At 40.1% G+C, this 20,772-nt stretch overlaps 1 protein-coding gene across 1 annotated transcript in view; it reads right to left on the bottom strand.

The window, feature by feature from the left end:
* Positions 1–16,529: 16,529 nt before the first annotated feature.
* PLCL2 (phospholipase C like 2) overlaps positions 16,530–20,772 on the bottom strand; it is a 100,849-nt gene continuing 96,606 nt past the window's right edge. Inside the window, exon 6 of the mRNA XM_017732141.1 lies at positions 16,530–17,799. Coding sequence (XP_017587630.1) covers positions 17,620–17,799 — 180 coding nt within the window. The 3' untranslated portion in view covers positions 16,530–17,619. The remainder of the gene's footprint in view (positions 17,800–20,772) is intronic.

Below are 20,772 nucleotides of genomic sequence, written 5' to 3' on the forward strand. Positions count from 1 at the left end.
GGCCATAGCATAGAAGTCATATAGAAGTCACATTGTGCAATTGCCTCTCTTGATGGCGCACAATCAGCTTTGCTGGGACACCACCTCTGTGAGTGATCTGCTGTGTGTGTGCATCTGTAGGAGAAATTTAGCTGAATACTGCAAAGGTGATGAAAGTAAGGACTCGAATAAAACCTTCAAAACCCCTATAAAGCTGGTTTCTCATTTTAATAAAAGCTGTAATTCTCTTTTCTTATTATATAAAGTAACTTTCTAGCTCTAACAGCCAAGGACAGAAACCAAATTAAATAAAAACCACTGTAATTGTATGATGCAGGGACTGGAATACTTTTGGTGTCCTTAACAGTGTTAAACTCCCATTTAACAAATGAAAAAGATTCAATGGTATGGTTTGGTATATTACCTACTGTAGTATTAAGGGTTGCAGACATAGCAAAAAAAAGCCCAATCTTTCGAGTCAAGGCACCTGCTAGAAATTAGTTCAATAGATCCAGGCATGAGGATTCAAATGAAAACAATCTCTGAATTCATAGTGAAAATTCTCCAAATTAATTTTGTCCAAATATTCCCTGGCCAATGGGATCCCTGACCACCAGTTTAGCACTGACCTGGACTTTCATTTAACTTTCCTTTTTCAGTATTGGCAACCCATGCTCAGAGACCTTTATTAGAGAGCATGGTGTACCCCACATCATATTGATGGAGTTTTTGATGAACAGCATTAAGTGGAGATGATACATACCTGCCTCAAACAAGCTAAGGGGGATCTATAACATGGTACAAAAGCTTATCGTGCACCAAAACCCAAAGCTACTGTGATATTTCAGTCCTGCTTCTTGTTGAAACTTAAGTTTTGTTGTTACGTGTTACCTCATGTAAGTTTTGTTTCCCATGTACTTCTCCAAACTGGTGAAAGCCTTGTGCAACAGAGCTGGCACCCATCCACTGAGGAGAACAGACTCTGCAGGAGACACTGCTCCAGTGCCTGCCAGCCTGAGAACTGCCGTGGTTAAAGGATTGGGCTGGGAAGTAAAAGAGAGAAAGTAGCCATCCTTGCTACAAGGAAGGGGATATTTCACACAAAAACAGAAGCTAACAAAGATGAACCTTTTACCAACGATGTCAGGCTGTGCTGGGAGGGAGACAGAGCCATCTCTGTGGCCACATCCTCAGGACACCCTGAGCCAGCAGAGGAAAGGAGTTGAGCCAAGGAAAAGCAGTGAGACCCAGCCACAGCACACTGTTATACCCCCTTCTCCCAGAGAAGATAACCAGGCATCTTAACCAAGATTAAGTGCAAGAAAATCTCCCACTGGCTGCTACAGAAGCCTCCATTTAGAGCCCCCCAGAGCCATCAGAATGACACATGTGGGTTTGGTCACTCCATGGGCACAGCTCTGTCCTGGCTGCATGACATCCCCACTGAACTTGCCCTGAGCTTGCTTAGACCAAGGACATCAACGTTTGGTCACCACTGAGGACTGAGGGGTTCCTTCCAGTAGGGACATAGGAACACTCAGTCCTCCAGGACTTCTGAGCCCACTGGGTATTCTGCAGGCAAAACAATGCCATTTGGGAATTGTGTTAAAAAACCCAAAAAAGCCTCAACCACATCCTGCTTATTAAAGCCTTAAGGCTGGCAAAAGTCATCACGATGAGCTTTCCCCACCTCTTCCTCCAGTTACATTCATCTTCTTGTAAGGCCTTCTTGTATGCAAACAATAACAAATATGCCAGCAGTTTAAAGCTCATTTCCCCAGCCTGCCTAGGAACCGCTCCAAGTCCTGACATTTACCCGATCCAGAAGCTGTTTGATTTTGCCAAGGTTTCTCCAGACCCTGCACAACACATTCAAAACCTTTACTTCTCAACCTGCACCATACCTAGACAGTAGCTGTTTTTCTTAAAGGCAAACTCGTCAAAGCACAGCAGGTATTAATAAACAGCTGCTGCTTTTCTTCTTGAGCAATGCAATGAGAAGATGCTGAAGATCTGTTTACATGATCCTGAAAAAGCAAAGTTCTTCTTTCTCCCCAGAAGCATTATTGATTTAATTGAAGAACTCCTCTGGGGAAGGGGCTTGCCTGCAGAAAGGTTACAGTCTGTTAAGAAAAAATTATCTCCATCAATTGTCAGCTCTTTAACCTAATGATGACAATCTTGAATAGCTTGCTCTAGTCTGCAAAATTACATACAGCACTTAATTAGATTAATTAGCAAAATAGAGTTATCGTAAAGAGTCTGGCTCTATATTTCAGTGCCAGAAAGGAAGAGGGGAAAAAAAGGGGGAAAAAAGTGTGTACATTAGTCTGAATGAAACCTGTCACTCATTAAATACTACCTGGTAACTGCTGTAGTTTGATTGTTGAATATTTGTTTTCACGTCTATTCCGAAATCTGAAAAACAAGCTTTAAAAACGTCTCTTTTTTTGATGGATACTTTCAGTGAATACAATTTAGGATTGCTTGTTGCTGTCCTTCCAAAGGGTAGTGTTTCAGAACAATGACTAGCAGAGAGGTGCTATAAAGTGAGGCAGCATGAGTCAATGAGGTGGCTCTCTGACAGGTTTCTCAGCATCATAGTTCTGTGCAAGCACAAGCTTGACGAATTTCTTCAGAAAAGCATACTTTAAAAAAAAGAAAGAAGTACATAAAATTATGGTCTTTGCCAAGCCTGAGACGTGTGAGACTCAAAGAATAATGTTTTGTGGTTTTGCAGTATACACCAAAGTGAGTCAATGATATGTTTCATATTTCCTGCTGGAGAGCATCAAGACTCACATGATGTTCAGCAGCAAAACCCAAGCCCTGGTCTGGGCTTTGTTTATTGAGCATAAATTCCTGTTTCACACTGAAGATGCCATCTGCTCTTACTGTGTCAATCAATGTTTCAGAGTCGTACAACATCATTTCAACCAAATGATTATTGCTAAAGGAGTGGTACCCTTTAAACATGAAGGATGGATTTGGATCCCTGTTTTCATGTAGAAATATTAAAAGAATTGTTCAGAAACTTTCTGAATATTTGACTTTGTTTCTAAGTGTGGTAAGCTGAGAAAGTTCCCAGGACAGAAAAGCCAGAAGATCTGTAATACTCCAAACGTATAAATTGTTATTATCTGTCCCATCATGGAAAAAAACCATTATGTGTTATTTACACTGGTCAGCTGGGTGGGGGGAGGGAGGGGCAATTGAAGAGTGATGACTTACTAAATTTCAATTATTTTACCAAGCGAAATGTCAAGTAAGCTTATATTCTTTGACAAGATTATAACTTGATAATTTTGTACGTGTGCTCCGTGCCATGCCGGATATCTTCAATTTTAAAATAATTTAAACTATCTAAAATTAGTTTGATGATATTAATATGTAATTAACTTCAAATGGGAAAACACCACCCAGAAGAAGTGTTTCTAGGTGGGTGCCATGTAGTACCTGATGGTTTCTTTCAGTTTCTTTATACTGATCTGAAAATTAATATAATTAAATACCCAATTTACAAAGAACACATATAACTGTGTAAATAAGTGTAAATGAAAGTGAGGTGAAATCATTTGTACAGATGGATTTGCATCACTTGACGACATGACAGCATTAAACACATTTAGGAAAGAAAAAACACCGTGACTAGCAATGGAAGCTCATGTGGTATATCACTAGCAGGGATCATGTCTCTGTGATTGCTGGAAATGTTTTCATAGTGCCAACACCAGAATTTATGCTGAGAGATCAAAAAGGATTAATAATGGAAGTAAAGGAGTGACTTGAGGCATTGACAATGCACTTCTGGAAGATACTTCAATCTGATACCTAATATATGTTTCATCATGATTAGACTACAGGAAAAATTTTGGATTATAGTGGGAACTGTGATCTTGGTGGGTGAGTGAAAGCTCAAGGCAGACAAATTCAAACTCAAACTGCAAGTTCTACCAAGAGAAAAACTAGCCTTTGAAAAATATAACCTACAAAAAATGTTTAGTTTTTAATTTTCATCATTTCAAAGCTCTGAGGAAGGAAGGGATGTAGACTTTAAAAACTGTTGCAGGTGAAGAATCTAGACAGGAGAACTAGGTGAACTAGGTGAACTTGACTTTATATGTGGTGTTAGGCAGACTAAATTATCTGAAGTGTTTCAACCTAAATTTCTGAATACCTCTTTTTCTCATGTGTTGAAAGGGTATTTGCTAGAAATTTTCAGTAAAGTGGATCTGAGACCCTCATGTTGAGGAGATGGAGCTGTGATGTTTTCTCTCCTTTTCTGCAGAGGTGCAGAGTAAACAGTGGCTGGTCAGATCATAAATATAGCTGTGTGGCAACTTTCAAGAAAGGAGGCAAGAGTGTTATAAATAGGGGTAGGCAAACCAATTGAGATAAAGTTAGAAACAACCTCAGCCTGGACCACAGACCAATATTTACACAAAATGTGTGGTGAAATTGGAATATAAATAGCTGTCAGTGGCTAAAGTGGGGATGTTTTACATGAGTAAAGCACCCCAGGGAAGACATCTGATGGCTATTTTAATAATGACTGACAATTTCAAAGATGGGGTCCCAGAAGTGTAGCCCCACAAACTTTGATTTTTAGTGGTGCTTCTCCATTTTGCGAATTTTGGTCTACGTATAGCCATTCACAGCAGCAGTGATGACATCCATCTTTTGCTTACCTGGAGTTCCTTCTAAATAGCACGTGAGATCTCTCAGTGAGCATGGAAGTAATTTAGTTTTGTTAAGTATCCTCAGGGAGACAATCCACAGCTCTGCCAGTGGGTAGCCATAAATATATTGTGGTGTATCCCAAGTAACATGTTCCACATAAACCATACAGAGTCTTCCTGCCACATCCCAGGATGCCAGCACACCTATATTCAGTCCCACAGATACTCAGTCATGTGTTCATCTGGGCTCAACAACACAGTATGGTTTGAGGTCTACAAAAATATATTTCTTTCTCAAAATATTCCAGGCCAGACCAAGCTCAGCTCAGTCTCCAAACACCCCTGAGATCCCATTTCTCCTCTCAATTACAGGCACTAAACAACTCTTCCTCTACATGTGATGGGCTTCCTCAGGGAAGCAATTTGGAGGCGGAGCTCAGCAAGCATGAAATTTATGCTACTTGGAAAAAGATGAAATTCTGTTTCTTAGAAGGGTGTTGGCCACTCTTTACAAGGCAAAGCCATTTGATATCAAAATTTTCCTGGCTCAGTAACAGAACAAGCAGTAAACCAGTGTGAGCATTTGAAGGTCTCTGGAGATAGACAGCTCTGCGATGAGCTGAGAGACACGGAAACTAGGAAGAGCCCATAGTGGATTTCACCTCAAAATGTCTCTGATGCACATGATATGTGCAAGACCCATGCACAACATCTGCTCATACCCGTCTCATGCTCTTAAGTATTTGCACAGACTTACATTTTAGAAGCTCCTTTACTTAGGGGCAGCCTTCTCTAATGCTCCAGCAATACTCAACATCCTCTTCCTTCATCAGTGCTGCATGCCAGCATCCAGGTTGGCAGAGCAAGCCCAAGGAAAGCAACCAAGTAATAAAAGACAACCGTTGCTGCAACTCTTTTGAATTCATTGCACTTTATATGAACAGCCCCTCATTTGCCGAGTCCTCTCTGGCTGCAAGGTGCAGCACAGGATGGATGAGGAGGTTGGTCACAGTCCTTCCTACCTGAGAGTGTGCAAGGCCTGGTGGAAGACAAGCCACATATGTGTGAGCTGCTGACAACATCAAGCCAAAAACTGTGGCATTGGTGGGGAGTGTGCTCACACCTAATGTGTGGAGCCAGTGAGAGAACAGTGACTTGCAAACTACCCAATCCCCACTTTATTGTGTTACCAAAGGGGAAACGCCTGACCACCCTCCTGTCCTGCCCTCCACTCGCTTCGTGCATGTGTTGGATGCAGAGGCAGCTGCTGTGCCGGGGCTGAGGTCTGGGCTCCTCGCCCACCTGCCCACTGCTGTGACATTAGAAAATGTATGGGTGAAAGAGTTAATAAAATAAGCCCACTCCTTTACTCAGTCATTTAATCTATTCTCACTTGTGCCAGGTTTCGTTTCACAACCTCTCGTGTTGTGTCTGAAACCAGTTGGCAGTTTGAAGCTTTTGAGAAGAGTTTCACAGTGGATCATACAGTATGTGGTAATATGTCTTTATGATACAGACTCGTGTTTTGTATTTCTGCCCTTTCGGCCTTCCTGCTGAATGTAAATTTAACTTTGTTTTCAGCGTAAGCATCCTTCCAACTCCAGATCACCTCAGCATGCTTCAAACCTCTGGAGAAGCCTAAGATTTCAGCTTATGTTTGCAGTTCAGCTGACTACAACAATTTACTTGAGAAACAGTTGGCAATCCATCCTACTTTGTCATCTTCCCTGCTTCGTCTGCAATGTTACAGCTCTTTCAGTCCTAGAAGAGCTGTGTGCATGAGGAAAAGAACAAAGTCCTACTGATCAGACATTTAAATGCCATAAAATGTCACAACGTCAGATAAACTTCAAGATCTTAAAAAAGGATTAAAAGTGCAGAGAGTTTATTGGATGCTGACATGCAGTTAATAGCACTTTTGCATGCAATGACTTCACACACTGTTTCTGTGCAGTTTTAAATGTCATGTAAGTGTATAAATTCCATTCAAACATAACCTTTATTATGAGAGCATCAATAACAGGAAAATCTAATTAAAGAATAAAAGGCTTGCTGGAAACATAACCTTTTTCATATTGAATTGGTAATGAATTCATAGAACTCTGTGAAGATATTATTTCAGAGGAGGACTGACAAGCACAGAGAAAACCCTGCCTTCTACCACATGGTTTAGAGGAAGTTCCTTCCCTCTCTTCAGCAGCCCATCCTCTCCCTTTGTAATCCTGAAGGAATTATTTTTCAAAGTGGTTGCATCAAAATACATGAAAACAGCAGCTAGACCTTTGAAATCCCTCTGTTTTGTCAGCTTGAATCATCTGCCCTGGGACACTTGTCACCTTGCCACAGCCTGTTACACCCAAGCCTGTGGCTGATGAATTACAGCTCTGTGAATCGTCCTGTCTAGCAAATTGCCAGCATATGAGAAGGAACCAAATATCACGATCAGCATTACAGAACACCATGGACAACGTAATAGCAGGCTACATTTCCCTCGGTCAGTGCTTACCCCAGAAAAGTAGGCCATGGTGTCCTTCAAACCATAATGAGAATTACTATGGAGAGGACTGTCAATCTACATAACAGAAGAAATGAGGCTTGACAGTTCAGAAAATTGGGGATAAATACAGTAGCAGAACCAATTACTGCAAAAGGATTCATTTTTTCCTCCATGCTCAGTCTAAAACAGCTAGAAATGACGCAGTGTTACCTGATTTTGACGAAATATGCTTATCTGTTTCTAGCTGTTGATTTTGCCTGGAAAGACAGAATGTGATAAAGTTCTGCTTAGGCTCTGTCTCCCTAAACCACAGTTAAGTCCAAGCTATGAACATGCCACATTACACTGCAGATGGACAACCAGGATAGGTCTCATCCCTTTCTGTTTCTTTTATTACATCCCTATAGAAACATTATAAATATAAATACCACTACATATAAAAATAAAGATATTTTTTATCTTGTTCTCTGCATTTCCAAACATCACTTGCTTTCCTTCTGGACTGGTTATTCATAAATTATTACTCTTCCCTCCAGACTAGTCAAAGATATTACAAACCACTTGATACATACTGTAGACTGACACTGAGAAGAAAGGTTCAGAAGGGTATCTGAAGAGAACCAGATTTCAAGTGCCTTTCTCTGTGACCCTCTGCTCCCTAATATTGCAGGGCTCCCTCACTCCTGTTTCAAAAGTGTTTTCACTGTCAGGCTCCAGCCCCTTTCTTTCTCAGATCTTGCAGAATAGTCCTTCCTGCAGCTGATCACAGAATCACAGAATGGTTGGGGTTGGATGGGACCTCTGGAGGTCATCTAGTCCAACACCTCTGCTAAAGCAGGTTCACCTGGAGCAGGTTGTACAGCATCATGTTCAGATGGCTTTTGAATATCTCCAGAGAAGGAGATTCCACCACCTTTGTTGTGGGCAATCTGTCCCAGTGCACGGTCACCCTTACAGGAAAGAAATTGTTCCTTATGTTGGGGTGGAACCCTCTGTGTTCCAGTTTGTGCCCATTGTGGCTTGTCCTATCACAGGAACCACTGAAAAGAGGTGACCCAGGATGAGCAGTCCCATCACCTTTTCAGGGATTGAGGAGAGGCTGACTGGCCGGTAGCTTCCTGGCTCCTTCTTATCCTTCTTGAAGACTGGACTGACACTACTTTTCCTCCAGCCCTCAGGCATCTCTCCTGCTCTCCGTGACCACTCAAAGGTGATGGACAGAGGTTTAACAATAACATCTAGCACTCATGTGTGCATCCCATCAGAGCCCCGTGGATTTGTGGGATCAAGTTTGCCTAAATGATCTCTAACCCAATCCTCCTCAACCAAGGAAAATTCTGCCTTTCTCCAGATTTTCTCTATTGCCTCCAGGGCATGGGATAAAGCTGCAGTTGCTGGACCCTGCAGTTCAGCAGCAGGTCATGAAAGCTGTAGTAGTTCATCTGTGCAACTCAAAAACTGCTCTACCCTGCCTCAAAACTGCTCTGTGGGGTGCTTTGAGCCCTGCTGAAGCCCACACCAGGTCAGTGGTATTTGTTGGAGGAAAGAACAGTAGCCACAATGGAAACGCCAGGTTTGGAAGCTGTTGGCACTGGGGAGAAAAAAAAAAGAATGTGACCAAATCATGTTTCTGAACTCCCCAAGAAGAGTCTGTAAAGCATACAGCAGCCACCAGCAGCCCTGCTGAGCTAAAGACATCTCTTGATGTTAGGTGTTTCATGGATACCTTGCTACACCACTGGGAAACTCATTCAGATACACAACCTGGTCTCTGAGTTCCAGTGTACAGTCAGGGCTCATGGGACTCAGTGCAATCGTGTGCTTCTGAATGGATCTGAAATCTGTGGGCAATCCTTCCTACTGTCACAAATGCTGAACAGGGGAGGAAGCTTGTTTTTAATGTTTGTGATACAATAATGTTAATTGTAAGTCATATGCACTAAACATAACACAGAAATATCTACAGAAAACAGAAGATCTCCTGCAGCAGCTGCCACTGGGCATTGACTTGTACCAGTTGTTTCAGCAGATAACTTAAAGTTCTCTCAAATGTGATGAAATAGAGGTTATTTAAGGCCCTGGTGCATGACATCTAATCATTCTTTATTTCGTGTAACACACTATAACTCTATTAGTCTGTATAAATTGCGTGGTATCCTTGTTGAGCTTGCTAAGCTGGCCTCAATGAAATCCTGTGGCTGTGACTATTAGCTACTATAGGGAAATCCTTTATGGATTTCAGCATTTTGCAGCCTTTTATTTCATTAATGTGTTTCGCCATTTACCTACTTTATCTGTATTTGAAACAGCTCAGTAAAACCTATGAAACAGCAATATTGAATATCAAATATAGCCATTCTTACAGCGTTATAGGTACTATTACTTGCAGCACAGATCCTAAGATAACTTTAATCAGTCTCCCCTAATGAATAGTCTGTGAACAGAATCTTAAATGCAAGGGTCTAATTTTCAGAGATTCAGCACCTGGGGGAATTGCACCAACGTCATTTGCAAGTTCTGTACTTTAGCAATTTACAAAAGCTGCAATTCCAGCTCTCTTATTACTGTGTTATTTATTAACTATCTTTCTAGTTTGTGTCTAAGTTTGTACAAGGAAGTATGTACATGGCAAATATAGCACTGCTGGAAACTGGGTTGAGGTTGTCTTTTTCTATGTGGATTATGAAAGCTGTGGAGGTGATTGATTTTTAGAGCATATAGTGTTCCCACCCATCATGTGCATCTCCACCATTATAGGTGCAAGTTGTCTTTTCAGGGTCCTACTTTTGGATCATTCTACTTTTGGTAATGTAGCTATGATAGGCAAAGTACATCACTGATTAGCTTGAAACACTCTGTTCATATTTAATCATTGTTCTTGTAGTTTTCCTCTGGGCTTTGAGCTGTCGCAGATATTTTATGTAGGTAGAAAATGCCATTTTTCTTTTGCTAGAATTCTTCTGGGGAGATGCTGTCAGAGTGCTCCATCACATGTGACAGATCATCACTTACAGAGAATTATCTCTAATACAAAATTGAGTTTTTATCTTGAACTGTCGTGTCTGAGAAGTCTTGGCTGTGACACAGGGTAGTGAAAGGAGCTGGATTTAGTAGCTGATTCCTCTTCCAGGACTGAACATATCCTATCTCCCATACCCAGTTCTGTCCTTAATCTCGTAACAGCTGCCACCTCCCCTTCATGGGCTAACAGGTCTCCTCAGTTAATACTATCTCCAGTGCAGCCTCCCCCAGCATTAGGCTGTGCTCACATTATAGTGACCAGATTTTCAGTCCAGAATTGTGTTGTCACAGTGCTGACATCACTACTGCTCTTCATGCACTCTGGCTCTTACTATTTGTCAGTTATTAGCTGTTAAAATCATGTTGGAAACAGTGAAAATATTCAGTTGTCAAATCAATCCAACAGTCTCCAAGCAAATAAACTTTGAATACTAGTTATGAATCAAGGCTCAAAAAAAAAAAAAGAGTGAAATGTATGCTTCTGTACAACTGTGTGACAATACATGCAAGCACAGAATATTGTACCCTAGAGAATGATGTTTGGGAAATGCTGTTTTCAGACTGCTTGCTGACTGCTCCCTGGCAGAGGCATGGGGCTCTGAAATGCGGTAACAGCCACCAACCTCCTGGGAAATTCCCTACTCACCTCCACAATTACAGACTCCTGGTCTAAGATGTGATCCTTATTTCTCCATCCAACAAAATTGCTTTTTTTTGAGGAATTCTGGCACAAATAGCAGCACCAGTACATTACATAAAAAGATATTTGAAGATTTTGTTAAATATTCATAGTTGGAAAATTTAATCATTATTTGGCTAAGGATATACTAAAATCACAGCAGTTATCATCAGTTCTGGAATTCAGAACAGAGACAGCTGAATCCTAAGGCTTTTTCTAAGATTTCTGTGAGGTTTTGCAGTTTTTTTATGCAGAGAATAACACATCTGAGAATAAAAGAAGTGCTCATGCCGTGAGCCGCAGTATAAAGTCTGTATTTATAAGAGTGTAACAAATTCTTTTCTACTCTCTTACTAGACACGAAAAATACTGGAACTCCCCAGGACCTGGGACCCCACACAGACATGCTTAGTTTGTAATCAGCCGATAGGATTTGTATTTCAAAACCCTCTTCACCAATCAGTAGCACGTTTAAGAATGCCTGCTAAGTACATGCCACTGAATAGCTATGCAGGCATTAGTGCACTTTGTAAAACAGCATCTAGTGAAACCTAATGTACGTGGCATTCAAACACAGACTGCTGCTGCCTTCTCATGAAGCACTTATTTAAGTCAGTTTATTTCGCTCCTAGCCACCTTCTGAGGGGCTTATTTTTTTTTCTGCCATTACACAGTATGTTTCTTCTGCTACTTTAAAAAGTGGTAGATGTCATTTCCTCCAATTTATCGATGGAGGAAGCTGAGGGCCAGAGAACAAAGTGCAGGCCTTGGAGTTCCTGCACTGTTTCCTGGCCGTGCTGCTTCCCTCTCCCAGACAGTCACCAATGCACAGGCCAATGCTGCAGCCAGCCAAGAAGAGTCTCTGCTCCCCTGCATTTATCTCCATGGAAAAGAGGTAACTAATGAAACACCCAAGCTTATTCAGAAAGATCTTCTACAGACTGCAGATAGCTTAACAAGGCTGGATTGCTCTGGACAAACAGGAGAGGTTCCATGACAGCTGAATCACTATTTGGTCGTGCTACTCCCACTGCAGTTCAAGTTGCCTCCTTTCATACCACCCTCCCACGCCACCTCTTGAACACTCACCTCCTCATCACAGACACACACACCCTCCTTCCTCTCAACTCTGCTGTGCCAAAGCAGCACTAAGTGGGAAGTTCTATGAGCTCAAGTGGCAAAAGTATGAACGTCAAAGCAGTGCATGCAGCTAGCCCCAAAAAGAGAAATTAAGAGTTTGGTGTTTGTACCTCACCACTCTCCCAGCATCACTGCTCTCTTTGCCACACCAGATGATATCGTAAATGGAAGAAATACTATCTTTTTTCTCAAAGTACCAGTAGCCAACGGGAAGCATTAGGGATCTGTCAGGATGGCACTGGGACTGTGTCATCCTCTGGTTAGCCATACTTCTGGGCTAATTTTTTTTAAACACCCAATTCTGCTTGTCTTCCTGTCCTCTGGTTACCCATACTTCTGGGCTAATTTTTTTTTAAACACCCAATTCTGCTTGTCTTCCTCTATGCTGCTTTTCAGTCCATAAGTGCTTTTCAGCTTGGGGCTGACTACAATGGATGCTCGCCTAAGCCTGTAAGGACTTGTTGTTCTCTTGTATACAAAGTCCTATTTCTAATCTTTCTGCTGTGCTCCTTTTTGCTACCCTGTGTTTCTACAGCCACCCACAGAACAGAGGTGATGAGTCAGAAAGGGAAGTTTAATAGTGTCCAGAAACAGAAATAACTAGAAAACCTCAGGAGTTTTACTTAGGCAGTTTACTGCCTTTTTCTTACTGAGAACAAACAAGTTGTAATGACTAAGGAACATCACACAGGTTACTTTTGAAAATTATCAGACTGATCTGTGCCACAGCTGCTTTCATAATACTGAGAGCAACAGGAATCAGGGAGTGTTGAGAATGGTGGAGGGTTTGATTGAAGTGTTTACAGGAGATCAAAAGACTGAAGGTCTTTACAGGATACATGCAGATTTATTAATCTTTAAACCAAGTTGTTAATACTCCATTTAGAAAGCTTAATTGGTCAGAGTGAGTAGGTGTGACCAGAAAAAAAAAAGTGGTAAAGTCCTACACCCATTATAGTCGAAAGAAGCTAGCTGATGACATCACCAGTTTCAGAATTCTGCTCGTGGTATCAAAACCCCATGGGCTCACCACCGTTCAGCAGCAGCACTCCAACTCTTAGCTATATAGGGATAAAACAATTTCACAGTGAGGAATGTGCCTTTGCAAGGGCACACTGTGCCATGATTATGGCTGTATGATTACCTTTCTTGCAAATATCATGCTTTGTATTAATTTTTAACCTTCAATTAACACAAGTGCAAACCCAGGTAGGATAAAGCTCATTGGAACATTATTACACCATGCACAGGACACTCAGGAGCTTCCTTGATCTGTGCAGCAAATGAATATAACAAGAAGAAATCAGCATTACTTAAACCATCCATGCCAGAGGAAACTATATCAGGAATTCATATAAATGGAAAGGATACTCAAGCACTGCAAGAGTGAAGGATTGGGTCCTTTCAGATTAGTTTATTTCATTAGTAGACCAGTGTTAAAATTTTTGGAACTCGCTTCCAGTTTTCACGCTGGCAATTCTGAATCATCTCTCTCCGCTGCTTCAAATTCAAAACAGGAAAAAGTGAGTACAGTAACCAGCCATGGAGTCTTACAAAATTATTCTTGTGCTGTACAAAGTAGCTGAAAAAATGGCTGACTCAGCATGTCTGCATGGGCCAGTTTGTGAAACTGTGCAGGGCACCATTCTAGCATTTTTTGCTGCAGTGACAGAACAACATGAAGGTATAAAAAGAAAAAAGCACCTGAGAAAAAGGGGAAATTTTGCATCACTGCACTTAAATCCCAGTCCTACTGACTTGAGTAGAAGACTACCGCTGACATCAGAAGGGCCACAGCTTCACCAGTAGAGCCTGGGCCCCAGCTCTGCTTTGAAGGCTTTTGCTGTTTTGGTGGCATCACAAGGCTCAGGAGTGCCCCTTGGTAACTGCTGCTGGGGGAATTCCTGGAGAACAGAGTTGGCTCCTACAGCTGCCTGGTGTGTTCAGAGGATGGAAGGCAGGATCCTGGCTCTGTGATTAAATACCCAATGGCTGCCAGGTACCACACCAAGAAAAGCCAATGAGGAAGGTGATGTCTTGAAGTGGCTACCTGAAAACAGAGGCTAGACAAGAATAAGAGAATAAAAGTAGGTATTTATTTGAAGGGCCTTCAACAGTGTGGGAGTGTAAATCCTACAAGGAGCTCCACCCAAGATGGACGCTGGGTTCTTCACACTTTTATAAGTTTGGTCCATTCGCAAATCAGGGTTAATTCTCCAATTATAATTTCAGTTAATGATGCAATGACCCCAAGTTTGCCCCTCCTCTTCAAAGGCTTTTAGTTTACACATTTTGGGGCCTGGGACAATCAAGGTGTCCTTGAAGAGCAAACCTAGAGAGGGTTTGTTATGTCTAACCAGCATGAGAGAACAGTGGTTAACAGGCCAACAAAACTTCAGAGTTACAAACTAGGCAGTATAGGATTTGAAAAATACCGAAGTTAAAATCTAAGGCATCAAAGGGAAGAAGAATGCAGATGAGGTTTAGAGAGGTGCTCCTTTTTCAAACAGGCACTGTTTATCCTTTTTCTTGTGTTCAAAAAAAGAACTGTTAGTGTCTATATGGTTAACCTGGATGTGAACTTTTCCTTTTACAATAAACTAGCCTTTTATTTTAAATTGAGCAATATATTGACATATACCCATACTCACTCAATGATTATTGGAGCCAAACAAAAGCAACAAAGGGAGTCAGACAAATAGTCACTCATATTTTGGCTCCATCTTCCACAGTTAAAAACTACATAAACAGTTCAACTGCATTACAGCACATTTAAGAAAATAAAGGCCCCAAAAAGTGCAAAGTCAACCTATGATTAATTTTATTCAAGTACTTTGCTGGGTCTTGGTTGCATCTTTCTATATAACCTAAAATAAACATTGTAAAAAAATGGACTAATAATATGGATTCAAAGAATGCTTTAAGAAAATGCAACTGAAAAAAATATACTCATACATTTGGTTTTGAAATTATCATTACTGGGCTAACAATAGAGCCAGATACTTTGCTTGCAAGTGTTTATCCTGAACTCTTTTAACATGCAATATATAAACTCCCTAAAGCATTTTTAGCTACACATCATCTTTCAGAGTATCTGCTTGACTCAGCTCATTTTAAGAATTTATGGTACATACAGATTTGGACCGAGCATGAATAATGCACAAAAGTGACCTCCATTTTAAGGAATCAGCACTAAAATCAGATCCTAACAAATTTAAAGGGTCAGTTAACTAAATACATGTATATTAACTTTTTAAAAAGGTATATTACCTATCTATATTACTCAAAAAAATATTATCTTCCTTTTTAACAAGGTAGAACAGGATCAGCTATTACATATATTGTAAGAATTGAACATGCAAAATCTCTCAGCCCTTGTCTATGTGATAACCATTTTTCACTTACTATTTTTTGCCTTAAACAAAGGAAAAACCATCAAACTGTGTTGAACCCTTTCAACGTTCCCTCACCTCTGTTCAGGTTTCAATGTGCTAAACAGAAATACATAAATGCTAAGAATACCCAAGACATCAGTTCTGATTACCTAGTTGGAGGAAGAGACTCTACAGAAATGCTTCATTTGTGATATAAATTATGTCATTCTGTAAATGCCATGCAAACAGTGGTAGGGCAGGACTGCAAAAGGAGCCTCACTGGTTTTTAGGCCTCTCTGAAGCATAATGCGAATGGTGATGACATTTTTCCACAGCCTACATCTTTCAATTAGGACTAAAGTCAGAAACAAAATTCCAACAGCCTAGGTTTTGGGATTTCTGATAAACTGACCTTGCATATTTATGGTGCAGATGGATCTTGATCTAATGCAGTTATTTTGCAGTAGATAAATCCAAATCTAAATCACATTTACATGTGATAGATTTGGCCCTGGAAGACTAATTTCACAGTGGCTCAGAATACAGTTAGCAATGTGAATTTCAAGTTGCTTCCCATCAGCTTCAGGTTCCATCAGAAGACTTTCAGCTGCCAACACAGAAAAGGGCTGCCTAAAAAGCAACATTTGCAGGTGTGTACCACAGGTTAAATGCTTCATTTTGTACTACACTGAATAGAACTCACTCCTGGGAAGATCATAACATTAAGGCATAGGCAGTCTGTAACTAGACATTGAAAGGGCTTAGCATCTTCTAAAACTGCTCCTAACCCATACAGTTTGACATTTAAAAGTGCAGGCTCAAGATGTGACATTTTCTATGCAAACAAACTGTTTTCACCCCACCCCATCCCCCTTTTAATTTTACAATGACTAGAAAATAAATGAAGCCCCTAATAATTCAATGAAGTGCAAGTGTAACAATGTTCTTGTTCAGAGCTCTATAGACTATTACAGGATGTTATACATATGTAGATATTCATTACACTATCAGTGCAGAAAGAGCATCTTGAACTGGTTAAAAAAAAAATCCATGTAGAATATATGTCTTGAAGACCTCTAATTAAAACAATGCTTTTTAACAACCATCACCATCTTCCCCTTTTCCCCCACAACTGAAGAAAAAGTGCATTTTGATCTCTGTAGGATTTCACTTGTTTTTCTTCAAATTTATTAGCTTCTGTAATTATATAGTCCATTTTATTGTTAAATCAGAAACAGGAAGAGAACACTCTAGGTTGGTATAGTCATTTTACAATGAGCATATCAGCTACAATACCTTTACCTAACGTAGTCAGAAAACCAAAACAGAATCAGAACAGCAATTGATTTATTTTTTGACAAACTTGCTTATTGAGATATCACCTATTCTGTAAGGAAGAAAATACTGAAAAAATAAAAAAGTTAAAATTTAGTTAAAAGATTTACTTGTTTGGGAGCAATTTCATAAAATTCTTTTTAATATGAGCACTTCACTTCACAAAATGAAAAACTATTTACATCATTTTGCTTGCGGTTTGGTCACATTATCTATACACATTTGCACAAGATCTTAGGCAAAATAGGTATGTATCTTCTTCTGACATAGGCTATCAGATTGATTGCACATTATCCTTTTACATAATGGCTCTCCTATAGTGCACTGAAGTCAGTGATCACTGTCTAATTACATTCTCCTTTTAATTTATGGCTCAACAATAAAATCAATACCACTTCAAACCCAAATATCCGAGCGGCTGAATTACATATAGTGTGAAACATGTGGATTCCACTTTTTTAGACCTGATTTTTAAAAGAATAATTTATCTCACTAGCACAATTAACAAACTGTGCAAAGAAAGAAACAACTTTTGCATCAAACTGGTTTGAAAATCAAGGCATCTTGCCAAATTCTGTCAACTGATTTCCTGCTAGTTACATCTCATTTAAAAAATGTTCATTTCCTGATGGCACTACAATGAACTTTTCAGCACGCGATTACTGAATTACAGTATCCTTTACATATATATGCTATGTTTAGGCCAATAATGTAATTTCCATGTTACACAATATCATTGCCTTCACAAGCAGAGTTGCTACATACATTCACAGTTTCAATAGATTGTAATTAGCTTCTCCAGTTGTGCTTTAAAAGTTCCAAATATTTTCCAACAGTAAGTGCAAAGCAAATGTCCTATGCAGCTACAATTGGTCACAGAGTTATAAACTCCAAAATTAGGAGAGGAGCCTTCTCTCATTCTCCGTTTTCATCACCTGCTTTTTCAGGTATGACCTCCAGACTTCGACGAGGCTTTGAGATTTCTGCATTTTCAGTGCCTGGCTTATTAAGTCCACATGAAAGAGTGGCATAATGGATTTGCTTCAGATTCTCCAGTGCTTCATTTTTAGCATATTTGAGAAGATCAGCTTGTCCCTGTAAGGAAAAAAACGCAGTTAGAATACATATTTGATAACAGCATTCTCCTCTTCTTTTACCCTTCTGCTTATTTCAGATTAAAAGTATAGTTGTCCTGCTCAAAAAAACCCCATCTAAAAAAAACAAAAGAAAGACAAAAGCCAAAACCAAACCAACCAATCAAACAAACAAACAAAATCCCCCCAAAAACCAAAACAAAACTCAAATATGGATTTTTCTGATATTAGAAAGAATCAAGTTCTTTGCTGTCTCTGAAGCCGATTGGCAGCATCAGCAATGGGATATGGGTAATTTCTGCCTAACAGTTTTCAAGCAAGTAATGTGTGCTGTATTTTTAATCCATGGGGACTATAAATGTTTCTGCATAATGAAAATTGTAACAATTGATTTTAATACTTCAGGGAACTATTTAAAGCTTTCCTGGTTTTTTGGTTCTTAGGGATATTTTTTTTCTTAGCAATGTGATTCCTTCAATAGTAGGATGGTAAAGGATCAGTGCTTGTCAATGCATGGAATATGAAAATACAGGCTGACGAGCAACATATAAAAAGGACAGTGATGACAAAGACTTCACAGGGCTGTCTGCAGTTCAGCACTATTGCTATCCCTCTTTAGAATTATAGAATAATTTAGGTTGAAAAAGCCCTTTAAGATCAAGTCCAGCCATTAACCTAACAGTGCCAAGTCCACCACTAAACCACGTCCTTAAGAGCCACATCACTCTTCCTCTTCATAGCAATTAAGTTATAAGCAAAGCTGTAAGAGAAATTGTCCCAGGCTTAGGTGATTTGGCTCTTGTTCTACAGTCCTCCATCTCTTTGTATTGATTAAAGCCTTCTAACAGCATCAGCTCTCACTGGCAGACTGTGGACAGCCTTCCCTGCAGCTGGTATCTGCCTACCCTGCCCACTTGCAGGGAATGAGCAAAGCCATAGCACATGGGGAACATGTCTGTCTTACTGGTGGGCACAGAAAAGTTCAAAAACAAGAGGAGAAAGTCTGCAAGGGCCAAAGTGATTGTGCTGTGCCCACATTCCTGAGGGAGAGCTGCTCCACAGCTCACAGGAAAATACCCCTGAAGGGGAGAAATACACACACACAAAAAGTCCAGGTACTGTAGCTCCTTGAGACAGCCAGTAGCAGTGTCCAATAAGGTATGAACACTGACTGCACCTTCTCCTGTCATGTCTGATCCATCCTGGGTACATTCTTTCTCCTAACAGACATGTCTCTTGAAGACATGCTAGTGTATCTTTCAAAGATATGCTGCTTCTCCTCTGACAAATAAGGTTCAAGTGCATCTTTACGTCTTGATTTTTAAAATACAGGAGGAGAGATAGAATAGCAGTCAGACAGAAACGTGTGCACTTCATGGTGTGATACTTCTGATGCTTCTTTAGCAACTCAAAACATAAATACTATCCAATGAAGTAAGCACACTTATGTATTTGAGACACACAGATTGAAAACAAATATTACTTTCTTCAAAGAAATAATGTCCCCCCTCTGCTTACCCAAGACCATAATAGCCAAAGTCTTTTTTTCTGATAACTAGAGAGGAAAAAAATCTAGAATGCCATCAATCACAGCACAAGCTTCAGTAATATTTTGTTCTAAAGAAAACCAAAGAAAAAAAGATTTTTTTTTTAAATTGCATACTTCTTTCCAAACTAACAAACAACTAAAAGCTAATTTAAAACACTCCAGCACACTAAATGAGTCATATCTGGAGTGCATCTGTTTCAAGCCCAAGTTCTATTTTACATGGATTAGTAGAATATAGTTCTGGAATTTTAATCAAGTTGTTTATTATAGGCAGAGCTGCTAGCAAACAGTCTATTAATAAGGTTGCCCAAAACCTCTCAGTTAAAAAAACACCCCTGCTCTCAGTTACTTATATGCTCGCCAAACTTTAACTACTTAAGCTGACACTTTCTATGCAGGATTCTTGCCATTGGCAGGTTTGGCAGACTTCATTATTATTTCTGTTTAATATTATTCTTTAACCTTATCCATATGGTTCATTCAGTTCTGAGAACAAAGATGGGGAAATGCCATCCGAAGTTCGTTAACAATCTTCTATAGTTCCTTCCCTACTCTCACTTGGGGTAGGGACTTGTAATTCAAATGACTACAGGGTAGTAAATCCAAGTTATGAGCTTTTAATAAACAAAAATCAGATTTTGAATGTGGTTACTACAATCACTCAGGATTCCACTCCTGATCATCCTTCATCTCTTGACAGCTCCAGCAATGTGGCAAGACAATGTGTATTTCATTCCCACAGAATAATGAATGTGTGTTAGGAAAAAAGTTGTTTTTTTCCTGGATGGCTTCTCCAAGCCACCAACATTGGGTTGCCAATGCAGGCAGACAAAAAGCCAGACTAGAGGAGAGGAAGGAAGAGCCTGAGACAGAGACTCTGGAGAAGAGTTGGACGGGGAAAAGGAGGGTGCAAGAGTGATCTCTGGGACTGACCTGGCAAGAAGCGTAGGACTGCAGAAAGGGAAGCTGGACTGCACTATACAAAGCAGATACTAGATCTTACTGCAAGAGGAGATTGTGAAACACAAACACAGTGCAACAACACTGAATTTGGATCTGACAGGTGAGCAGAGAAAGGGGAAGATTAAGGCAACATTTGGGGTTGGAATACAGAAAGAAAAGAGATTGATAAAATTCACCATATTGAAAGAAGCCTGAAAATTACAGACAAGTAGAAGGACTAACAACTAAAAAGCACAGTGAATTGATTGGTAATGAGAATAAAAGCTGGTGAGAGAAAAACAAACAAAAACACTGAGCAGGGAGAAGGCTGCTGAATGCAATGAATTGGGTAAGGTAATGAGAAAATGAAAATTAACACTCATTGGGAAGGATCTCTAGAGGTGGCAAGGAGGAAGAAGAGACTATTAGGCACCAAGGGGAACAGAATAGTGGATGTAGGAAAGTGGAGAACAAGGAATCAGG

Source organism: Corvus brachyrhynchos, unplaced genomic scaffold (assembly GCF_000691975.1).
Source record: "Corvus brachyrhynchos isolate BGI_N302 unplaced genomic scaffold, ASM69197v1 scaffold53, whole genome shotgun sequence".
In the NCBI taxonomy this organism is placed as follows: domain Eukaryota; kingdom Metazoa; phylum Chordata; class Aves; order Passeriformes; family Corvidae; genus Corvus; species Corvus brachyrhynchos.